The sequence below is a fragment of the Salvelinus namaycush genome, chromosome 14, assembly GCF_016432855.1.
Source record: "Salvelinus namaycush isolate Seneca chromosome 14, SaNama_1.0, whole genome shotgun sequence".
Classification (NCBI taxonomy): domain Eukaryota; kingdom Metazoa; phylum Chordata; class Actinopteri; order Salmoniformes; family Salmonidae; genus Salvelinus; species Salvelinus namaycush.
This window is the reverse complement of record NC_052320.1, coordinates 9949594-9967973: the sequence shown is the minus strand read 5'-3', so window position 1 is coordinate 9967973 and position 18380 is coordinate 9949594. Positions and strand designations below refer to the sequence as shown.

Genomic DNA, 18380 nt, shown 5'->3' with positions numbered 1-18380 from the left:
CACACACACACACACACACACACACACACACACGCACACACACACACACACACACACACACACACACACACACACACACACACACACACACACACACACACACACACACACACACACACACACACACACACACACAGTCACACCATGACAAACACACACACACACAGTCACACCACAACACACACACACACACACACATACAGTCACACTATGACACACACACAGTCACACCCCGATACACACACACACCTAGTCACACCATGACACACACACACACAGTCACACCACTACACACAGTCACATCATGACACGCACACACATACACACAGTCACACCACGACACACACAGTCACACTATGACACACACACACACATGACTTACTGTTGCAGGGCAGCTCATCTGAGTGATCTCCACAGTCGTCAGTCCCGTCACACCAGAACATGTGGCCGATGCAGCGTCCATTGATACATCGCCTGTAGCCTTTCTTACACAGACGGTTCGCTGCAGAGAGGAAGACCAGCATTAGAAGAGGTGTTCTCCAGTTGTCTTACTATGACTGAATTCTATCTCCTGAAATTAAACTGACATACAATTTTCTTCCTTTTGTGGTACAGAGATTGAGAACAGCAACACTGTGCTGACTGACAATGTAATTCAAGCCCAGATTCCAAGTACTCAGATTGCTGACATTGCGCAAGCAGACACACGATCGTACGCACACAGACTCACCGCAGTAGGACTGTTTCTCGTCTGACTTGTCCTTGCAGTGGGCCATGCCATCACAGGTCAGGCTGTAGTTGATGCAATCCCCGTTGCCACACTCAAAGTCATCCACACTACCACACAATGCGTTCAGAGCTACAGTAGTAGGACGAAGGAGAGATGGAGATAGAGTCAGCACCATGTATCTGAACCAGACTGGACCCTTTTAATAGGGATAGCCCCCTTTTTTTCAATTTTCGCCTAAAACAACATACCCAAATCTAACTGCCTGTAGCTCAGGCCCTGAAGCAAGGATATGCATATTCTTGGTACCATTTGAAAGGAAACACTTAGAAGTTTGTGGAAATGTGAATTGAAGAATATTGGAGAATATAACACAATAGATCTGGTAGAAGAAAATACAAAGAAAAAAACAACCGTTTTTTTTCTACCACAATCTTTGAAATGCAACAGAAAGGTCCCAGTTGTAGCCATCACTCTGGTTGTAATTTAAATGTTGTCCACAAGATGGCAGCAGTGTATGTGCAAAGTTCAGACGGATAACTTGAAGTATGAGCGAACTACATGACATTTAATGTGAAGTCACCCAGATACATTTGGGAAAAGCATTCATATTACATTTTTCTGCAAGAATATCATCAAATCTGTATACTTGGACTTTGATTTAGCTTTTCCAGTATTAGTAGCCATATTATAAGTGAAACATTTGCAACACAACCAGTTTTCATAACTTCATATCTATGAATATTTTTATAATTTTTGTCCAAAACAAAAAGGCATGCTGTTGCACAATATTAGCAGGTACATTTTGCGACAGATACAGGGTTTCCAGATACTCCCACAAAGCACAGCTCATTGGCTATCTAGCTAGCTTTGTTTGACCCCGATTGGTGCTTATTTGACAAAGTTAGAGTCGATCAAGTGAAGACCGCCCGCGTCATCGGCGTGCCATGAAGGCGTCGCTCTCTGACCAAATTTGGTGTCCAATAGGATATACTACACCCCTAATGATACATACGAACGTGATTTGACTGGTTGAAACAACGTTTATAGTTAGATTTTCACAGATTCCTTTCTTTGCAAATTGAACGAGTGGAAATACAAAATTGATCGTGCATACTATATGGACCTTTTTAGGATATGAAAAAAGGATTTTATCTAATAAAACGACACTTCATTTTATCTCTGGCATCCTTTGGATGATAAATCAGAGCAAGATTTCAGAATGTAAGTACACATTTCACCTTCAGAGGTGAATTTATCAAGCCTATCGCAGTGAAAAAAGTGTTCTGTTGATAGGAGCTCTCCTCAAACAATAGCATGGCATTTTTCGCAGTAACAGCTACTGTAAATTGGACAGTGCAGTTATATTAACAGGAATTTAAGCTTTCAGACGATATAAGTATGTACCGACATTTGTTGTTTCTCTAAAATCTGCGATCGTGACACAAGGCGCTACATGATTTACAACTGTCCCGTTGATGGGACGCCTATCCCTAATTAAACAAGGAGGTATTGACATCAGATCATCGTCATCACAATTAGCATTTTGCTCAGTGGATTAACACCAGTCTTCAGGTCTCAGGCAAGGTAGCCCTGGTTTCTGCTGCTCCTCAGAGTCTGGCTATGGAAGACTACAGTAACGTTAGTCCTCGCCCAAGTATAGCGCATCCAACCAACGCTGCTCCAACTGTGCCCCGCCCCTTCTCACCTGAACAGCTGTTGTCCTCCAGGAGTCTGCGGTCTCCACGGCAACTACAGTTGACCCTAGCGTCTGAGGTGAGCAGACACAGGTCCTGACAGCCCCCGTTGTTGGTCAGACAGGGGGAGAACTCACCTGGTGAGGAACAATCGTAAACATATTCCTTGTGTTATTATGTTTCATCTTCTGTTTTTACATTGTTGGCCCGTAAGAAAGCATTTCACTGTTAGTTTACACCTGTTGTTTACAAAGCATGTGACAAATCAAATGTAAATCTTGTTTATTAATGTTCTGTATTATGCCATGTTTTATGTTTTGCGTGGGCACAAGGACAAGTATCTGTTGCTTTTGTAAACAGCTAAGGGGGATCCTAATGAAATACCAATACCAATCAATTGATCAAATCGATCAAATGTACTTATACAGCCTTTTTTACAGGAACCGTTTTCACAAAGAGCTTTACCGTAACCCTGTGTAAAATCAGTGTAAGTCTATTTGCACATTATTAAGTTGACGAATTTGAAACCATCTTTCTTTCTGGTAGTTCCTCAGCATAAATGCCCCGCCCACTTTTGACCTATGAGTTCCACCACTCACAGCTGTTGGTGTCGTTGGCCACAGCGATTATTCCCATTGGCTGCTGGGGGATGTCATTTCTCAGTAACCTCATGTCTCTGCCCACAAACTTGTCAGCTCTAAGCACGGCCCTGCGGACCCAATCAGTCCAGAAGATGTAGTCCCCATACACCGCCAGGCCAAACGGATGCACCGGCTCATTCTTCACCACCACCTATGGGGGGCAGTCACATGGTTAGTAAAAAGTTGGCCACACAAAAGTGGTTGGTCTATAAACAACTGGATTAGAATGGCTAAATTTGGACCGAAGGCACAATACTCTCACAATCAAAAATAAGAGATCTTATTTCGATAATGATTAAAAACAAATAAAATGGTTAGATAAGAGAAAATACATCTGCTGATCCTAGGAGTCTATAGTGACTCTGTCGCAAGGAGTTGACACAGGTAACAGAGTTGACACAGGTAACAGAGTTGGCACAGGTAACAGAGTTGACACAGGTAACAGAGTTGGCACAGGTAACAAGTTGACACAGGTAACAAGTTGACACAGGTAACGGAGTTGACACAGGTAAAAGAGTTGGCACATGTAACAGAGTTGGCACAGGTAACAGGGTTGATACAGGTAACAGCATTGACACAGGTAACGGAGTTGACACTGGTAACGGAGTTGACACAGGTAACGGAGTTGGCACAGGTGAAAGAGTTGGCACAGGTAACAGAGTTGGCACAGGTAACAGAATTGACACAAGTAATAGAGTTGGCACAGGTAACAGAGTTGGCACAGGTAACGGAGTTGACACAGGTAAAAGAGTTGGCACAGGTAACAGAGTTGACACAGGTAACAGGGTTGACACAGGTAACAGAATTGACACAGGTAACGGAAGTGACTCACGTAGCGGTTGCTGCCGTCGTACTCGCAGCGCTCTATCTTGTCCAGTGTGGCGTCTGAGAAGTAGAGTTTCTCTGCGCGATGGTCTATGGCCAGGCCGTTGGGGGTGCGGATATCATTACCGATGATCACCAGCACGTTGGCACCAGACAGACTGGCACGCATGATACTGGGAGACTGCTCATTCCAGTTGGTCCAGAACATCAGACTAGTAGAGGACACAACAGGAAATAGAGGGACAGTTACATGTAGTTTTATACATAATAAACAGACAGTAATGGAGTCAGTGAATAAATTGCTCCACTAACGGACTAATAAAGTGACCTAACAGCTGCGGTTGACGTTTCATCCATCGAATCAAATCTTGTAGTCATCAAAGAGCATAGATCAAAGGCCGGCAGATGGCGAAATTGAGTCGTTTCCATCTTACCGTCCAAACGCATTGTATGCAGCCGGCAATACACTCGTGTCCCCCATGGACCGGTTCGTACCTAAAACATTCTCCATTCAGGCTGCAAAGGCGTCAATTTCCTCTTTAACTAGATTTAATGGTGAGAAGGCTGAAAAAAACATACTTTCTTTAGGAAACCATTTTCCACCACCATGCTAAAGTGGCTAATGCCTAGGAATACTAGTCCCGGATGTGGCGTATCGCGTGTAGCAAGTCAGGTTGCAGCAGTCAGTTGTTTACCCCTGGCTGAACGCAGGGCACAACTTTAGGAAGTAGCATTAGCCACTAGCATGGTCCACAGGGGATACCAGCGTATTGCCAGCTGCATACAATATGTTTGGACGGTAAGATGGAACCAACAATACCAGATCAATATCGCCATCTGCCGGCCTTTGGGCTACAACAAGCATATTGAACCTAGACCAACATTTCAGGGGCTTTTAAAAGTAATTCACACCACTTCAATTCTACAATTTATTTATATTTTTTTTATAAAAAGAACATCACTGCCACTCACTCCTGACACTCGTCCAGCACAAAGGCCCTGGGGTGGTCGTCTCCAGACATGGTGACCACGGTGTTGCGGTCGTAGGCCTGCGGTCGGGCCTGGTCGACCGTGTGTCGGGTGATGGTGGAGGTGGTGTAGCTGGTCCAATAGAGGGTATCCCAGCCACGGTGGTACGCCAAGCCCTCCACTGAGCCTACATCTGGGGTAGAGAAAGAGAGGAGAGAGGGATAAAGAGGAGAGTGAGAGAGAGAGAGAGAGAGAGAGAGGAGAGGGGGACAGAGAGCCATTAAAGGTGTAGGCCCTATTGAAGGAGTGGGACAGTCATTCTTTAGTGTTGGGGTCATAACAAGGTCAAAATTACTGTCACAGACCTTGGTGGTTCACTAGCAAACAGACAAAAAGAGGCAAGGAGGAAAAAGTCGAAACAACTACAGAAGAAAAAAGGAAAGGGAATGCCTTCTGTATCTGTGTAGAGCTGGCAAAGGGAGTGAACCTATGTATGAGGTGCCTGAAGGCGAGAATTCAACTCCAATCATGAATTATCTTCAAAAGATGGAATAAGTCGCAAGCATGGTTAACTGTCCAGACATTTACATGGCAGCCGTGCTGCTACAGTACTGACAACATTACCTATCTGACAGAGCCGCGCTGCTACAGTACTGACAACATTACCTATCTGACAGAGCCGTGCTGCTACAGTACTGACAACATTACCTATCTGACAGAGCCGTGCTGCTACAGTACTGACAACATTACCTATCTGACAGAGCCGTGCTGCTACAGTACTGACAACATTACCTATCTGACAGAGCCGTGCTGCTACAGTACTGACAACATTACCTATCTGACAGAGCCGCGCTGCTACAGTACTGACAACATAACCTATCTGACAGAGCCGCGCTGCTACAGTACTGACAACATTACCTATCTGACAGAGCCGTGCTGCTACAGTACTGACAACATTACCTATCTGACAGAGCCGTGCTGCTACAGTACTGACAACATTACCTATCTGACAGAGCCGTGCTGCTACAGTACTGACAACATTACCTATCTGACAGAGCCGTGCTGCTACAGTACTGACAACATTACCAATCTGACAGAGCCGCTCTGTCACAGTACTGACAACATTACCTATCTGACAGAGCCGTGCTGTTACAGTACTGACAACATTACCTATCTGACAGAGCCGCTCTGTCACCGTACTGACAACATTACCTATCTGACAGAGCCGCGCTGCTACAGTACTGACAACATTACCTATCTGACAGAGTCGTGCTGTAACAGTACTGACAACATTACCTATCTGACAGAGCCGTGCTGCTACAGTACTGACAACATTACCTATCTGACAGAGCCGCGCTGCTACAGTACTGACAACATTACCTATCTGACAGAGTCGTGCTGTAACAGTACTGACAACATTACCTATCTGACAGAGCCGTGCTGCTACAGTACTGACAACATTACCTATCTGACAGAGCCGCGCTGCTACAGTACTGACAACATTACCTATCTGACAGAGCCGTGCTGCTACAGTACTGACAACATTACCTATCTGACAGAGCCGTGCTGCTACAGTACTGACAACATTACCTATCTGACAGAGCCGTGCTGCTACAGTACTGACAACATTACCTATCTGACAGAGCCGTGCTGCTACAGTACTGACAACAGACAAACAAGGAGCATCGTCGTTCTCAAGACAAACAAAGCCCTCTTTCTCTTCTTGTGTTCTCATTTTTTATTAGTCTTCTTTCCTCTTGTTCAGCCTCTCCTCTAGCTATCTGTGGAATCAGAATTTGGGGCCAGATGTGACACCTGAATAGGCTATAATGGACGATAAAACTACAGACACCGCTGTCAGGCACTAAACATCAAGTAGAATTGTCTGCTTTTAATGAGAACTAAGTTGGTTGCCAGCGACAGCGACGGCCATAATTTTGTATTATAGTTTTGCTTGGTTTCAACAAATCAATACAACATCAAGGACAAGACTGGATTGACATTTTACAATACAAGCTCAGGGCCAGAATTTGGTGGAATACTGATATGGAATACTGTTGCAGCCAACTCCAATGTCAGAGATGGACTCCTCTCTCTCAACGCCATAGTCTCTAGGAAGAAGTGTTTGTGTTTGTAATCTTGGATCATTAAAACTAGTTTTGGAACTACATCCCGGATTCTGAATCATCCCTCCTATGAGATCATAGTCTTGGGTGTTCTGGCCCAGATAAAAGGGACTGTACATACTAACAAATAAAGCAAAACATTTTATAACTCAAGTACAAACTGCTTAGGGAATCTCCATCAACTGATGCTGCCTTCTCGTCAAGGACTGCCCAGACACAAATCGTCCCTTTGTCTATCAAAGCTGAACAGAGAGATTTTTAACTGCATTCTTTTCAAGAGACGACAGCCCAGATACAGATGCATTGTTTAAGATTCTAAATCTTATGTGCTCAGTTAACTGCTGTGTGTCATTGAGAACGTTTCAGTGAACCTGTCAGTCGTCTTATTGAAGAGTCAATGTGGTTATGAGTGATAAGGTGTAACAGTAGGAGAGTGTACAGGCAGAGAGTCAGGGTGTCATAGACAATGTTACTGCTATGTCTCCTATTACCAGTCTGCCATTATAATTACTATCAGGATTATAGATCATTAGTAGTCAGAAGAATCAACACCGCCTTGTGTCTCTGGAGGACAGAGCAGAATAAAATACAATACAAATTTGCTTTGCAACAAAGAATCGTGGTGAAATGCTGATGATGAAGAATAGTGGTGGGGGCTTTGGGTAACAGTAGTAGTGGTGGGGGCCAGGGGAATGGGACAGATGGGACTGAGGTAATGAAGGTCTTGGTGCCCATGCTGGACGGCCTCATCCTGGTGACGGGCCTGGTGGGTCACTGCCTGGTCATGTCCACCCTTGCTGGCCGGAGAAGGAGGCGATTGAATGATTGTCTGATTGACTGATTTCGTACAATTAAAAACGATTTAAAACTAGAAAGAAAGAACCCAGAGGACGAGCGTTTAAAACACGTATTTTATGTTGCCAGGATATCCATGATCCATTCTAGTGCTGCATCTACAGCGCATTCGGAAAGTATTTAGACCCCTTGACTTTTTCCACATTTTGTTATGTTACAACCTTATTCTAAAATGGATAATAAAACAATTTTCCTCATCATTCTACACACAATACCCCATAATGACAAAGCAAATACATTTTTCTTTAAATGTTTGCACATTTATTAAAAATAAAAACAGAAATGCCTTATTTACATAAGTTTTCAGACCTTTTGCTATGAGACTCGAAATTGAGCTCAGCTGCATCCTGTTTCCATTGATCATCCTTGAGATGTTTCTACAACATGTGGTAAATTCAATTGATTGGACATGATTTGGAAAGGCACACACCTGTCTATATAAGGTCCCACAGTTGACAGTACATGTCGAGCAAAAACCAAACTAAGGAATTGTCTGTAGAGCTCCGAGACAGGATTGTGTCGAGGCACAGATCTGGGGAAGAGTACCAAAACATTTCAGTAGCATTGAAGGTACCCAAGAATCTAGTGGCCTCAATTATTCTTAAATGGAAGAAGTTTGGAACCACCAAGACCCTTCCTAGAGTTGACCGCCCGGCCAAACTGAGCAATCGGGGAAGAAGGGCCTTGGTCAGGGAGGTGACCAAGATCCCGATGGTCACTCTGACAGAGCTCCAGAGTTCCTCTGTGGAGATGGGAGAACCTTCGCAAAGGACAACCTTCTCTGCAGCACTCCACCAATCAGGCCATTATGGTAGGCCAGACGGAAGCCACTTCTCAATAAAAGGCACATGACAGCCCACTTAGAGTTTGCCAAAAGGCACCTAAAGGACTCTCAGACCATGAGAAACAAGATTCTCTGGTCTGATGAAACCAAGATTGAACTCTTTGGCCTGAATGCCAAGCTTCACGTCTGGAGGAACCCTGGCACCATCCCTACAGTGAAGCATGGTGGTGGCAGCATCATGATGTGGGAATGATTTTCAGCGGCAGGGACTTCGAGACTAGTCAGGATTGAGAGAAAGATGAACGGAGCAAAGTACAGAGAGATCCCTGCTCCAGAGCACTCAGGACCTCAGACTGGGGCGAAGGTTCACCTTCCAACAGGACAATGATCCTAAGCACACAGCCACGACAATGCAGGAGTGGGGTCGGGACAAGTCTCTGAATATCCTTGAGTGGCTCAGCCAGAGCCTGGACTTGAACCCAATTGAACATCTCTGGAGAGACCTGCAAATAGCTGTGCAGCGATGCTCTCCATCCACCCTGACAGAGCTTGAGAGGATCTGCAGAGAAGAATGGGAGAAACTCCCCAAATACAGGTGTGCCAAGCTTGTAGCGTCATACCCAAGAAGACTCTAGGCTGTAATCACTGCCAAAGGTGCTTCAACAAAGTACTGAGTAAAGGGTCTGAATACTTATGGAAATGCGATATTTCAGTACCTTTGGGGTCACATAAGAGCCACAGGTACTTACGTGACACCACAGGTACTTATGCGACCCCACAGTACGTCCAGCTACCGCTCGGTGGCCATCTTTATCTACCTACTGGCGTCCTCTGCAACGTTGGTTAACCCCGTCCTCTACGTGATCATGTTCAATAAGTTCAGCAGGGATCTGATGGAGCTAGGGAGGGAGTGCTGGGAGGGTTGCAGGGGGGTGTACAGGTGTGGTGGGGGGCAGGGACATGGTGCAGCATTTCAACACTGTGGAGCTGGATACTTCACCACTAACCCTACCCGGATTCTAAGGGTTACTTACTATGGACCCTCTATGGACACTCGATGGATATTTAATGAAGATTAACAGACCTATGGACACTCGATGGATATTTAATGGGTCCTAGAAAAACATGCTTGGTTTGAAGAAGATCTGTCTTACAACCTATTCAACATCATTTCATTTCAATAAACACAATCAGCTCAGCTCAGCTCAGGCCATTAGCTTTTTCCTCTTCATCATATCACAAACTGATCCGAGCTGTATGTGTACGAGTGTGTGATCTGACCTACAAAGTAATGGTCTTATAGAAAGGATCAGCAACAATGTTTTGTCACTTGTGGACAATATAAATATAAAAAAAGAGAGTCGCACACTGTATATATAAACTCCCAGAAACGTTGGTATTTTACCCAATAAATGACTGGGACTTTATATATAGATAGGGTGTGCGACTCTCTTTATGTATTTGTATAGCTAACAGTTTATTCGCCGTTAGTCAACACCTCTACACAAAATCATTTCTCTGGGTGTGTGCCAGCTCATTCTTTTTATTATCCTTGTGGACAAGATAACATAACAGACTAAACATTACTACTCACTCTCTACAACCTTCTGCAGTTCTGATCCGTCATCGTTGATCTGCTGGATGTTTCCAAAGTGTATGTCACTGAAGAAGATCCGGTTGGCTCCCCTCCCCCCTCCTGCGCGGTAGTCAAAGGTCAGGGCGATGACGTTCTTCATGTGTTCCGGGTCCTCAAAGGGCTTGATGGGGGCGTTCAGGTTGGTCTCGTCTGATAGGTGGATACTCTTCAGAATGGTCCGCTCCGAGTACAGCAGGTAGCCGTCGTAGTCGCGGCAACTGTGGCTGTCCTCGGCCAGCATGCCGTGTGCGCAGGCGCAGGTTCGCTCCCCGTTGCCGCGGTAAAGGCAGAGCTGTTCGCAGCCGCCATTGTTGTTTTTACAGACGTTGGTGCCTGAGGGAGAACACACACACTGATCACACACATCATTCTCATAGACACATCAGTCTCATAGACACACACTGGTTAGACACATCATTCTCATAGACACACACTGATCACACACATCATTCTCATAGACACATCAGTCTCATAGACACATCAGTCTCATAGACACATCAGTCTCATAGACACATCAGTCTCATAGACACATCAGTCTCATAGACACATCAGTCTCATAGACACACACTGATCACACACATCATTCTCATAGACACATCAGTCTCATAGACACATCAGTCTCATAGACACATCAGTCTCATAGACACACACTGATCACACACATCATTCTCATAGACACACACTGGTCTCATAGACACATCAGTCTCATAGACACATCAGTCTCATAGACACATCAGTCTCATAGACACATCAGTCTCATAGACACATCAGTCTCATAGACACATCAGTCTCATAGACACACACTGATCACACACATCATTCTCATAGACATATCAGTCTCATAGACACATCAGTCTCATAGACACATCAGTCTCATAGACACATCAGTCTCATAGACACATCAGTCTCATAGACACATCAGTCTCATAGACACATCAGTCTCATAGACACACACTGATCACACACATCATTCTCATAGACATATCAGTCTCATAGACACATCATTCTCATAGACACACACTGGTCACATACATCAGTCTCATAGACACATCAGTCTCATAGACACATCAGTCTCATAGACACACACTGGTCACATACATCAGTCTCATAGACACATCATTCTCATAGACACACACTGGTCACATACATCAGTCTCATAAACACATCAGTCTCATAGACACATCAGTCTCATAGACACATCAGTCTCATAAACACATCAGTCTCATAGACACATCAGTCTCATAGACACACACTGATCACACACATCATTCTCATAGACACATCAGTCTCATAGACACATCAGTCTCATAGACACATCAGTCTCATAGACACATCAGTCTCATAGACACACACTGATCACATACATCAGTCTCATAGACACATCAGTCTCATAGACACATCAGTCTCATAGACACACACTGATCACATACATCAGTCTCATAGACACATCAGTCTCATAGACACATCAGTCTCATAGACACACACTGATCACATACATCAGTCTCATAGACACATCAGTCTCATAGACACATCAGTCTCATAGACACATCAGTCTCATAGACACATCAGTCTCATAGACACATCAGTCTCATACACACACTGGTTAGACACATCAGTCTCATAGACACATCAGTCTCATAGACACATCAGTCTCATAGACACACACTGGTCACATACATCAGTCTCATAGACACATCAGTCTCATAGACACACACTGGTTAGACATATCATTCTCATAGACACATCAGTCTCATAGACACACACTGATCACATACATCAGTCTCATAGACACATCAGTCTCATAGACACATCATTCTCATAGACACATCAGTCTCATAGACACATCAGTCTCATAGACACATCAGTCTCATAGACACATCAGTCTCATAGACACATCAGTCTCATAGACACACACTGGTCACATACATCAGTCTCATAGACACATCAGTCTCATAGACACACACTGGTTAGACATATCATTCTCATAGACACATCAGTCTCATAGACACATCAGTCTCATAGACACACACTGGTCACATACATCAGTCTCATAGACACATCAGTCTCATAGACACACACTGATCACACACATCATTCTCATAGACACATCAGTCTCATAGACACATCAGTCTCATAGACACATCAGTCTCATAGACACACACTGATCACACACATCATTCTCATAGACACATCATTCTCATAGACACATCAGTCTCATAGACACATCAGTCTCATAGACACATCAGTCTCATAGACACATCATTCTCATAGACACACACTGGTTAGACACATCAGTCTCATAGACACATCAGTCTCATAGACACATCAGTCTCATAGACACATCAGTCTCATAGACACACACTGATCACACACATCATTCTCATAGACATATCAGTCTCATAGACACATCATTCTCATAGACACATCAGTCTCATAGACACACACTGGTCACATACATCAGTCTCATAGACACATCAGTCTCATAGACACATCAGTCTCATAGACACACACTGGTCACATACATCAGTCTCATAGACACATCATTCTCATAGACACACACTGGTCACATACATCAGTCTCATAGACACATCAGTCTCATAAACACATCAGTCTCATAGACACATCAGTCTCATAGACACATCAGTCTCATAAACACATCAGTCTCATAGACACATCAGTCTCATAGACACACACTGATCACACACATCATTCTCATAGACACATCAGTCTCATAGACACATCAGTCTCATAGACACATCAGTCTCATAGACACATCAGTCTCATAGACACACACTGATCACATACATCAGTCTCATAGACACATCAGTCTCATAGACACATCAGTCTCATAGACACACACTGATCACATACATCAGTCTCATAGACACATCAGTCTCATAGACACATCAGTCTCATAGACACACACTGATCACATACATCAGTCTCATAGACACATCAGTCTCATAGACACATCAGTCTCATAGACACATCAGTCTCATAGACACATCAGTCTCATAGACACATCAGTCTCATACACACACTGGTTAGACACATCAGTCTCATAGACACATCAGTCTCATAGACACATCAGTCTCATAGACACACACTGGTCACATACATCAGTCTCATAGACACATCAGTCTCATAGACACACACTGGTTAGACATATCATTCTCATAGACACATCAGTCTCATATACACATCAGTCTCATAGACACACACTGATCACATACATCAGTCTCATAGACACATCAGTCTCATAGACACATCATTCTCATAGACACATCAGTCTCATAGACACATCAGTCTCATAGACACATCAGTCTCATAGACACATCAGTCTCATAGACACATCAGTCTCATAGACACACACTGGTTAGACATATCATTCTCATAGACACATCAGTCTCATAGACACATCAGTCTCATAGACACACACTGGTCACATACATCAGTCTCATAGACACATCAGTCTCATAGACACACACTGATCACACACATCATTCTCATAGACACATCAGTCTCATAAACACATCAGTCTCATAGACACATCAGTCTCATAGACACATCAGTCTCATAGACACACACTGATCACACACATCATTCTCATAGACACATCATTCTCATAGACACATCAGTCTCATAGACACATCAGTCTCATAGACACATCAGTCTCATAGACACATCAGTCTCATAGACACATCAGTCTCATAGAAACATCAGTCTCATAGACACATCATTCTCATAGACACACACTGGTTAGACACATCAGTCTCATAGACACATCAGTCTCATAGACACATCAGTCTCATAGACACATCATTCTCATAGACACACATTGGTTAGACACATCAGTCTCATAGACACATCAGTCTCATAGACACACACTGATCACACACATCATTCTCATAGACACATCATTCTCATAGACACATCAGTCTCATAGACACATCAGTCTCATAGACACATCAGTCTCATAGACACATCAGTCTCATAGACACATCAGTCTCATAGACACATCATTCTCATAGACACACACTGGTTAGACACATCAGTCTCATAGACACATCAGTCTCATAGACACACACTGGTTAGACACATCAGTCTCATAGACACATCAGTCTCATAGACACATCATTCTCATAGACACACACTGGTTAGACACATCAGTCTCATAGACACATCAGTCTCATAGACACATCAGTCTCATAGACACATCAGTCTCATAGACACACACTGATAACAAACATCATTCTCATAGACATATCAGTCTCATAGACACATCATTCTCATAGACACATCAGTCTCATAGACACACACTGATCACACACATCATTCTCATAGACACATCAGTCTCATAGACACATCAGTCTCATAGACACATCAGTCTCATAGACACACACTGATCACACACATCATTCTCATAGACACATCAGTCTCATAGACACATCATTCTCATAGACACACACTGGTTAGACACATCAGTCTCATAGACACATCAGTCTCATAGACACATCATTCTCATAGACACACACTGGTTAGACACATCAGTCTCATAGACACATCAGTCTCAGACACATCAGTCTCATAGACACATCATTCTCATAGACACACACTGGTCACATACATCAGTCTCATAGACACATCAGTCTCATAGACACATCAGTCTCATAGACACACACTGGTCACATACATCAGTCTCATAGACACATCATTCTCATAGACACACACTGGTCACATACATCAGTCTCATAGACACATCAGTCTCATAGACACATCAGTCTCATAGACACATCAGTCTCATAGACACACACTGATCACACACATCATTCTCATAGACACATCAGTCTCATAGACACATCAGTCTCATAGACACATCAGTCTCATAGACACATCAGTCTCATAGACACACACTGATCACATACATCAGTCTCATAGACACATCAGTCTCATAGACACATCAGTCTCATAGACACATCAGTCTCATAGACACACACTGATCACATACATCAGTCTCATAGACACATCAGTCTCATAGACACATCAGTCTCATAGACACATCAGTCTCATAGACACACACTGATCACATACATCAGTCTCATAGACACATCAGTCTCATAGACACATCAGTCTCATAGACACATCAGTCTCATAGAAACATCAGTCTCATAGACACATCAGTCTCATAGACACATCAGTCTCATACACACACTGGTTAGACACATCAGTCTCATAGACACATCAGTCTCATAGACACATCAGTCTCATAGACACACACTGGTCACATACATCAGTCTCATAGACACATCAGTCTCATAGACACACACTGGTTAGACATATCATTCTCATAGACACATCAGTCTCATAGACACATCAGTCTCATAGACACACACTGATCACATACATCAGTCTCATAGACACATCAGTCTCATAGACACATCATTCTCATAGACACATTAGTCTCATAGACACATCAGTCTCATAGACACATCAGTCTCATAGACACATCAGTCTCATAGACACATCAGTCTCATAGACACACACTGATCACATACATCAGTCTCATAGACACATCAGTCTCATAGACACATCAGTCTCATAGACACATCAGTCTCATAGACACACACTGGTCACATACATCAGTCTCATAGACACATCAGTCTCATAGACACACACTGGTTAGACATATCATTCTCATAGACACATCAGTCTCATAGACACATCAGTCTCATAGACACACACTGGTCACATACATCAGTCTCATAGACACATCAGTCTCATAGACACACACTGATCACACACATCATTCTCATAGACACATCAGTCTCATAGACACATCAGTCTCATAGACACATCAGTCTCATAGACACACATTGATCACACACATCATTCTCATAGACACATCATTCTCATAGACACATCAGTCTCATAGACACATCAGTCTCATAGACACATCAGTCTCATAGACACATCAGTCTCATAGACACATCAGTCTCATAGACACATCATTCTCATAGACACACACTGGTTAGACACATCAGTCTCATAGACACATCAGTCTCATAGACACATCAGTCTCATAGACACATCATTCTCATAGACACACACTGGTTAGACACATCAGTCTCATAGACACATCAGTCTCATAGACACACACTGATCACACACATCATTCTCATAGACACATCATTCTCATAGACACATCAGTCTCATAGACACATCATTCTCATAGACACATCAGTCTCATAGACACACACTGATCACACACATCATTCTCATAGACATATCAGTCTCATAGACACATCATTCTCATAGACACATCAGTCTCATAGACACACACTGGTCACATACATCAGTCTCATAGACACATCAGTCTCATAGACACATCAGTCTCATAGACACACACTGGTCACATACATCAGTCTCATAGACACATCATTCTCATAGACACACACTGGTCACATACATCAGTCTCATAGACACATCAGTCTCATAAACACATCAGTCTCATAGACACATCAGTCTCATAGACACATCAGTCTCATAAACACATCAGTCTCATAGACACATCAGTCTCATAGACACACACTGATCACACACATCATTCTCATAGACACATCAGTCTCATAGACACATCAGTCTCATAGACACATCAGTCTCATAGACACATCAGTCTCATAGACACATCAGTCTCATAGACACACACTGATCACATACATCAGTCTCATAGACACATCAGTCTCATAGACACATCAGTCTCATAGACACACACTGATCACATACATCAGTCTCATAGACACATCAGTCTCATAGACACATCAGTCTCATAGACACAAACTGATCACATACATCAGTCTCATAGACACATCAGTCTCATAGACACATCAGTCTCATAGACACATCAGTCTCATAGACACATCAGTCTCATAGACACATCAGTCTCATACACACACTGGTTAGACACATCAGTCTCATAGACACATCAGTCTCATAGACACATCAGTCTCATAGACACACACTGGTCACATACATCAGTCTCATAGACACATCAGTCTCATAGACACACACTGGTTAGACATATCATTCTCATAGACACATCAGTCTCATATACACATCAGTCTCATAGACACACACTGATCACATACATCAGTCTCATAGACACATCAGTCTCATAGACACATCATTCTCATAGACACATCAGTCTCATAGACACATCAGTCTCATAGACACATCAGTCTCATAGACACATCAGTCTCATAGACACACACTGGTCACATACATCAGTCTCATAGACACATCAGTCTCATAGACACACACTGGTTAGACATATCATTCTCATAGACACATCAGTCTCATAGACACATCAGTCTCATAGACACACACTGGTCACATACATCAGTCTCATAGACACATCAGTCTCATAGACACACACTGATCACACACATCATTCTCATAGACACATCAGTCTCATAAACACATCAGTCTCATAGACACATCAGTCTCATAGACACATCAGTCTCATAGACACATCAGTCTCATAGACACACACTGATCACACACATCATTCTCATAGACACATCATTCTCATAGACACATCAGTCTCATAGACACATCAGTCTCATAGACACATCAGTCTCATAGACACATCAGTCTCATAGAAACATCAGTCTCATAGACACATCATTCTCATAGACACACACTGGTTAGACACATCAGTCTCATAGACACATCAGTCTCATAGACACATCAGTCTCATAGACACATCATTCTCATAGACACACATTGGTTAGACACATCAGTCTCATAGACACATCAGTCTCATAGACACACACTGATCACACACATCATTCTCATAGACACATCATTCTCATAGACACATCAGTCTCATAGACACATCAGTCTCATAGACACATCAGTCTCATAGACACATCAGTCTCATAGACACATCAGTCTCATAGACACATCATTCTCATAGACACACACTGGTTAGACACATCAGTCTCATAGACACATCAGTCTCATAGACACATCATTCTCATAGACACACACTGGTTAGACACATCAGTCTCATAGACACATCAGTCTCAGACACATCAGTCTCATAGACACATCATTCTCAT

The 18380-nt window shown here is 43.1% G+C and overlaps 1 protein-coding gene across 1 annotated transcript in view; it reads right to left on the bottom strand.

Moving 5' to 3' along the window:
* LOC120059599 (low-density lipoprotein receptor-related protein 1-like) overlaps positions 1-18380 on the bottom strand; it is a 215596-nt gene that overhangs the window by 56827 nt on the left and 140389 nt on the right. The window contains exons 42-48 of the mRNA XM_039008729.1: positions 10219-10593; positions 4863-5052; positions 3898-4102; positions 3024-3216; positions 2436-2561; positions 731-859; positions 383-502 (exon numbers count right to left, since the gene is read on the bottom strand). Of these exons, the coding sequence (XP_038864657.1) occupies positions 383-502; positions 731-859; positions 2436-2561; positions 3024-3216; positions 3898-4102; positions 4863-5052; positions 10219-10593 (1338 nt within the window). The remainder of the gene's footprint in view (positions 1-382; positions 503-730; positions 860-2435; positions 2562-3023; positions 3217-3897; positions 4103-4862; positions 5053-10218; positions 10594-18380) is intronic.